This window comes from Lipotes vexillifer, unplaced genomic scaffold (genome assembly GCF_000442215.2).
Source record: "Lipotes vexillifer unplaced genomic scaffold, Lipotes_vexillifer_v1.1 scaffold168, whole genome shotgun sequence".
Taxonomy (NCBI): domain Eukaryota; kingdom Metazoa; phylum Chordata; class Mammalia; order Artiodactyla; family Lipotidae; genus Lipotes; species Lipotes vexillifer.
In genome coordinates this window covers 1841440-1849161 of record NW_006773947.1, presented here as the reverse complement: position 1 = coordinate 1849161, position 7722 = coordinate 1841440, and the positions used below count along the sequence as shown (strand labels likewise).

General features: G+C 43.3%; 1 protein-coding gene across 1 annotated transcript in view; it reads left to right on the top strand.

Annotated features, from left to right (window-relative positions):
* LAMA3 (laminin subunit alpha 3) overlaps window positions 1–7722 on the top strand; it is a 246918-nt gene that overhangs the window by 100499 nt on the left and 138697 nt on the right. The window contains exons 14-18 of the mRNA XM_007448619.1: window positions 2206–2252; window positions 3195–3294; window positions 3999–4051; window positions 4260–4365; window positions 5109–5208. Of these exons, the coding sequence (XP_007448681.1) occupies window positions 2206–2252; window positions 3195–3294; window positions 3999–4051; window positions 4260–4365; window positions 5109–5208 (406 nt within the window). The remainder of the gene's footprint in view (window positions 1–2205; window positions 2253–3194; window positions 3295–3998; window positions 4052–4259; window positions 4366–5108; window positions 5209–7722) is intronic.

Sequence of the window (7722 nt, the reverse complement as noted above, 5' to 3'; positions counted from 1 at the left end):
AAAAAAAAAAAAAAAAAAAAAAAAAAAAAGATGCCCAGGAATCTCCTTGTGCCCCCAGAGTGTGCAGGCCCCAGTGGCAAGTAGCTCCTGACTGCTGCTTTCAGAGACCCTTTCTCTGTTGAGAAGCGGGTATTTGTGAAAGGCTGACCCAGACTTTGCGTCAGGAGACTGTGGTTTTCTCACACCCCTTCCTGCTCCTGATGGCGCTTGGAGCCTGGCATGCGGAACCATCTGAAGACAGGGCTGCAGCTCCAACTTGATTCCCCAGAACCTCGCTGCCCAGAATCCTCAAGAGACCAGGCTTTCTTGCCGGTGGCAACAGTAGCCAGCAGTCCGAGGGGACTGCTCACTTTGGAGAAGGCCTGGAGGTCCCTGGAGAGGGAGGCTGTCCCAGGCTGGGTGTCCTCACCTCCCCGGGGTTGGGAGTGGAAGGAAGTGCTGAGCAGTGGGCAGAGGGGCTGGTCAGCCAGGACAAGTTCCCTGAAGCTGGATGGGGCCGCTGGGCAACTTGGGGAGGAGCCAAGGGCTGGGCAGGGCCAGGTTGGAAAGCAACAAGGAGCTGGAAGGTTGTGTTGGCTTGTTACAGAAGAATTCAGGAGAATCAAAAAAAGGAAGAGGCAGAGGGCTTCCCTGGTGGCGCAGTGGTTAAGAATCTGCCTGCCGATGCAGGGGGCACGGGTTCGAGCCCTAGTCCGGGAAGATCCCACATGCCGCGGAGCAACTAAGCCTGTGTGCCACAACTACGGAGCCTGCGCTCTAGAGCCTGTGAGCCACAACTACTGAGCCCGCGAGCCACAACTACTGAAACCCGCATGCCTAGAGCCCGTGCTCTGCAACAAGAGAAGCCACCATGGTGAGAAGCCCGTGCACCGCAACGAAGAGTAGACCCCACTTGCCGCAACTAGAGAAAGCCCGCGTGCAGGAGCAAAGACCTAACTCAGCCAAAAATTAATAAATTTGTAAAAAGAAAAAAATGGAAGAGACAGAGAGAGAATATCATCAAGGGGGAAGTTGAAACAAAGAGAGGAGACAATAAAGTTAAAAAGCCTAGGGAGCAACATGTAAGAAAACAAGATCATATTATGGGTTTATTTAAATTGTTTGAAAAAGGCTCAGAGCAGGCTTACCCAAACTCTCTTCATTTTTATTTTTTATTTATTTTTTTGGCCTCACAGCTTGTGGGATCTTAGTTCCCCGACCAGGGATTGAACCCAGACCCTCGGCAGTGAGAGTGCCGAGTCCTAACCACTGGACCGCCAGGGAGTTCCCTCTTCATAAATATTTTTTTAACATCTTTATTGGAGTGTAATTGCTTTACAATGGTGTGTTAGTTTCTGCTTTACAACAAAATGAATCAGTTATATATATACATATATCCCCATATCTCTTCCCTCTTGCGTCCCCCTCCCTCCATTGGAGTATAATTGCTTTACAATGGCGTGTTAGTTTCTGCTTTATAACAAACTGAATCAGTTATACATATACATATATTCCCATATCTCTTCCCTCTTGCGTCTCCCTCCCTCCCACCCTCCCTATCCCACCCCTCCAGGCGGTCACAAAGCACCGAGCTGATCTCCCTGTGCTATGCGGCTGCTGCGGTGTGATAGTAGTGCTGAGAGACTGCAAGACCCTAATTTGTTGAAAAGAGATTATTACATTGGGTTTGTAATACTATATTGACTAAGGCAAGGAAGCAAATTAATTAATTTTAGAAATAATTTTAATACAGGTGGAGAACAAGGGGGCTGTGATAGTTAAAGAATTGTCTTGAGTAACTAAAAAATATACTTACAAATTCTGTGACATCTAATTGGACAATTAAAAAATCTCTTGGTACGATACTGCCCTCTTCTGGATAACCTTAACGATGTTCAAAATTCTAGACTCCTTTCCCCAGTCTCCTTTGTTATCAGTTGGAAGTGAACTTTTAGTAGTAGGGAGGGAAGAGAGTTGTTCAGTGGCCAAAGGAGTGATTTGGGGATTAAGGACCATGAAGATTGTTCAAGGTGTCTTTTTCTGAATTACATGCAAAGTCCTTGCCACCCATCTATCAAAAAATACAAATGTAGATGCACCAGTTTTAAAAACAAGTAAAACTTAAAAAACAAAAACAAAACAAAAAAACCCCTCAAAACATCAAAACAAAGGGACAAACAAACATTAAAACCCCAGACATTTACACCACTTCTAAATCATACACAGGCTCCAGCAGTGTCTGTGACCCAGCCGGAACCCTGGACTCCAGTTTGGTAAGTAGGGGATTGTAAAAAGTTTGCCATTCTAACTATTGTTCTGATACTTATTTGAGACCGACACATTTGGGAGCTTCCTGAAATTAAAAGTAAATTAAAATAAGACCTGAGGCCAAATAGCTTGAAGAGACCATTGCTCTTTTTCAAAATGCATATGTGATATTGTGATTTTCTGCCCCAAACAAAAGAATACGGTTTATTTAAACTTTGAATTGCAGAGTCCTAGCGTTACTCTGAGGGCGTTGCCACCCTGGAAACCTGCACATAAGCCTGCCATACATAATTAAAATTAAGAAAATCAGAGACCAGTACACATTTAATTAAGCTGTGTACAAAGTAACTGCAATTTATTTGCTATTACTCCAAGCACAATACCATGGCATTCTGATTCATTTTCCAAGCACTTTAGAAATTATCTGTCTTCTTGGCCTCAGAGCTTGGAGAAGCTGGAACTCCAGGCCCTGGAGGGAAAGGGAAGAGACATTTTGCCTTTTCACTATGGGGCTTCACGATGTTTAAGCAAGGCAGTGACTCTGGCATATTATAGACACACTTGCAGATAAACATAATTTTCTACTACCTGTCAGCATGTTAAATATTCAGATATTTTCCATTAAGATTTATAGTCCGTGCTGTAACAGAATCAACAACTAAAGACAGTGTTATGAATGAGTCGTTAAAATTTTTTTTCTTTTTCCGAGTTTTCCAATTTCGCTTTAACCACGTATATGGCTTATGTGTGTAACAAATAAATAAATAATAAAACAAAATCAATTAGCAGACTGTTGAAATCAACCCAGTACTTTTAATTCTGCCTGGATACACTTAAGTTACATTTCGTGACCAAAATATATTTCTGTCACAAGCTTTGTTCAGAACACTTGTTTGGAAACCTCTTAATTCTGAGATGTCAAGCATTAGTTTGATTTTCTTTTAAAGGGGCATTGCCGATGCAAGCTTCATGCTGAAAGTCCTACTTGTAGCATCTGCAAACCATTATATTGGAATCTGGCCAAAGAAAACCCCAGTGGATGTTCAGGTGAGGTTTCCTACGAACAATATTTTACTATATTGTAACTTCCTCTTGATTTTCTTTACCTCAATGACTAAACTCACAAAAGAGCTATTGATTTAATCTGTTCAGTTTGTTTGAAATTCTGTATAAATGTCTTGATTTCCCCCCCCCCCCACTTTTGGCAGAACTTCTGTCATTTTCAAAATCTCAGCAAGGGATTTATATCCTGTTTCCGTATGTATCATGTTTGAGAAGGCAGCTGCTTGATTAATGGTTTTTCCACCTTGTTTTTATAATCCACACTTCCCGGTTTAATTTTATTTTCATTTTATGCTTAGATTGAAGCCAGTATAGGAACTTAGAAACACCAAGCTTAAGACGGCTAAGTGGAGTGAATATCTTTTAATAGGGTATATTTTCATGTAAGCATTATCGATAATGACCTTGACATTAGAATCATTTAAAAATCCCATGATGTTGCAGCTTTTGTCTTTTATGAGTGGTCATGAACAAACCAGTACTCCTTGTAGGTAGATGGTATTGATCTGGCTGCTGGGTTCAGCTGACCCCAGAAAGCAATTCAGTTTTAGGCCTGACTGGTGCACAGTGGAGTTCTGCTGAAGCATGCTAGAAAGTGATTGTAGTATTGTTGGTGTGTCCTGTTCCCAGAACCGGAACTGTCCTTTTTGTAACCTTGGTCCAAGGATGCTCTCTTATTATCTTCCCAGAATGCCAGTGCCACGTGGCGGGAACCGTGAGCGGAATTGGAGAGTGCGGCCAGGTAATGTGGGCCTCTTTTTCCCGGGATACCGGTAGAATATACTAGCAGTTAATTGTGGGGTTTCTGCAGGAGGGTGTTAGTGCCATCTTCATGGAAGTTTTCAGGTCCCGGCTACCCTGCTTCATATGACACAATGAGCCAGTTTGAAATCTTGATTAGCAAATTCTGTAATCTCACCAAATTTTGTCATCCACTCATTGTTCTGCAGTTAGATGGTGACTGTCACTGTAAGTCCCACGTCGGTGGTGATTCCTGTGACACGTGCGAAGATGGATATTTTGCTTTGGAAAAGAGCAGTTACTTTGGGTGTCAAGGTAAATCCTTCCAGGGGGTCCTGAGTAAGGCAAAAGGACAAAAGATGGACAAAGAATGGCAGAGTAACCTTGCTTCTGAGTTCACTGTCTTCTTGCAGACTTTCTGAGGGGATGGGACTGAAAAGATCTGTCCAGGGAAATTGGCCAAACATTCCCTTAAAACTAGAAATAAATTGCAAACAGGGCTGCTTCCACTTTTCTTCTACCAGCACACTGTTGGTTTAATTATAAAAAATCATAATTGGGATGCGGGGGAGCCATAGGGGAGATGTAAATAACATCGAGACTTAGAGTTTAAAGATAAATTTTGAAATATTAAAAAAGCTCACACAATAATATTGTGTGATAATATTGTGTTAAATAATCAAGTTGCAGGAGCCCCACAAGGTTACTCTGGTATCTTTCAAGCAGCCTCTCCTTAGCACCCACTGATTACAGTAGCACTATGCTGTGAAATCGTGTTTAGCTCCTGGGCTGCTGTCGCCTTACGTGGGACAACAATGTGGGAACTGGCCCTACAAGTGCACCTCCAACTTTCAGGTGGACTGTTGCGGGGACTTGCTGTCTTACTTTGGGAGGTTCCTACGTATTTCAAACACCTGCCAGATGTAAGGCGTAGCAAGGGAAAGAAGGCGTAGCCCTGCAACCCCGGGCTTCCTGATTTCCACTTCTCGTAGAGGGGGGGGAAGCCTCCAGCGTGGAGATGCTTTGATGGGTGACCACTGCTGTTTCCCGACTCTCAGGGTGTCAGTGTGACATTGGTGGAGCCGTCACCCCTGTGTGCAGCGGGGCCTCTGGAGTCTGCCCGTGCCGAGAGCACATCGTGGGGAAGACCTGCCAGCGGTGAGTCTTCATGGAGGTCCCCTCCATACTGACGTCGTGAAGGCTCTCTCAGAGTCCTGTCTGTGCCGACAGTTCTGGGGGAGAGAGAAGCGGTCCCAAGGTAGGAGGGCCAGTGAAGCTGTACTGTCATTTGCAATCTGGACACTTGTCAGTGAGGCCAATTAAAACAGGAGGTAAAATTGCCCTAAAAACGGTTCCACTTTGTACGTCACAGAGTGGCCTCGCGGGAAAGTTCCCAGAGGTGCAAAAAGCCAGGTGGGCGAGACTTGGGCTGGATGCATGAGGTGGGTTCCCACAGCTGAACCTCCACGTGGAAGTCACAGCCTGGGGGAGCCCAGCAGATGCAGCTCCTGCTTCTGCCGCGGGATCCGTGACTGTGGGGCTGGGGGTTAATACAACTTTAGAAGTGGGAAGAAGTCCCTCATCTCATGCAGAAGCAAATCAAAATGAACAGAAGGAGCAAGGGAGCCAAGTGGAGACTGAGGTCTCAGAGGGGCTATAGCAGGTATGGAGCATGCTGCCTCTGTCCTGTTTAGCAGTTTCTATATTTATATGAAACCATGATCCCTCCATAACTGTCCACTAGTGGAAGGAAGAAAATTTTTAATATTCTGGCTTTAAAAAAAAAATTATTTTATTTACTTATTTTTGGCTGCGTTGGGTCTTCGTTGCAGTGCGCGGGCTTCTCACTGCGGTTGCTTCTCTTGTTGCAGAGCACGGGCTCTAGGCGCGGGGGATTCAGTAGTTGTGGCTTGCGGGCTCTAGACTGCAGGCTCAGTAGTTGTGGCTCACAGGCTTAGTTTCTCCGCGGCATGTGGGATCTTCCCGGACCGGGGCACGAACCCGTGGCCCCTGCATCGGCAGGCGGACTCTCAACCACTGCGCCACCAGGGAAGCCCAGCCCTCTGACTTTTAAACATAGACTGAAACTCTTGTGAAATGCAACTTCTAAATCTCAAGTACCTTCACTGCTTCTGCATTGTCAACGGGTTAATAAAGAGATCTTTTATGTAATCAAGGCGAACCGTATGTATTGGTTTGGCCAAAAAGTTCGTTCATGTTCTCTGTAACATCTTACAGAAAAACCCAAACGAACTTTCTGGCCAACCCAGTGCTTGGAATGATGCTTCTCTCCTTTTCCTCGATGTTTCCAACATTTGAATTCTCAGGATCAGAGCAGCTCAGCTGTGCTTTCTTCCATTGTTTCTAAATGACAGTAAAAGGGGCCTCATAGTAAAATTTATGTGAAGAAAAGCACATCTGTAGTTTTGTTTTCCTGCAGACGAGCGAGGTTCACCATAGACCAGAGGAACTTCATAAATTGGCTCAGAAACATTTTCCACCCATGTTTTACCTCTTTCCGCCTTCCTGTTGATGAAGTGAGCTTTCCCCCTACTTAATCAGCATGAGTTTTTTCTCCTTCCAACTATGTAGGTGATTGGCTAATTTGGGGGTTGAAATAATGCGTCAGAATAAATTACCCACCCTTCAAAATATTGACATTACAGTCAATACATATATATATGGAATTTAGATTATCCTTTGATTTAGTGGTAAATGATAAACGAAATAAAAAGATAGCACACCAACACCATAGATGCCACAGCACCTTTTTCCAGGTTGATAAATCTTGTGTCTTTTTGTCCTAAATTCCTCCAAATGTTTGTTTACGGTATTATTTGTGTATTTTTAGTTTTTCGTACAAGTTTAGAAAGCACTCACATTCACTTTGTTTTCTAAATAGTTTTTGTGATAAAGTAATATGTGTTACATTGTAAAATTTTAATAAGTACCTAAAAGTAAAAAGGCAAAGGAAAATCTTCATTCCACCGCCCAGAGATAACCCCTTTTAATATTTTTTGTATATTTTCTAGGCTTTTTCTATGAATAAAAATTAGTATTGTATTTTATGATATAATTTATATCAGTTTTTTCACATATCATGAACATTTTCCATTGTAATTAAGTAGTGTTCAAAATATTTAATGGTTACATAATATTTAATAATTTCTTTATTTCATAATTGTACCTATATTTTGTTTCCAAGTTTTCACTGTTGTAGACAATCTTTTCTGTTAATTTTTTTTTTTAATTTATTTTTGGCTGCATTGGGTCTTCTTTGCTGCGCGTGGACTTTTCTCTAGTTGCTGTTGTCTTCGTTGCGGTGCGTGGGCTTCTCATTGCAGTGGCTTCTCTTGTAGTGGAGCACGGGCTCTAGGCACGTGGGCTCAGTAGTTGTGGCACACTGGTTTAGTTGCTCCATGGCATGTGGGATCTTCCTGGACCAGGGATCGAACCCAAGTCCCCTGCACTGGCAGGTGGATTCTTAACCACTGTGCCACCAGGGAAGCCCTATGTTAGTTTTGACCCTATAAAATCCTGCACCACCAGGGAAGCCCCCGAAAGCTTTTTTTTAAAAAAATTAAATTTTTTTTTTTTTTTTTTTTTTTTTTCTTTTTGCGGTACGCGGGCCTCTCACTGTTGTGGGCTCTCCCGTTGCTGAGCACAGGCTCC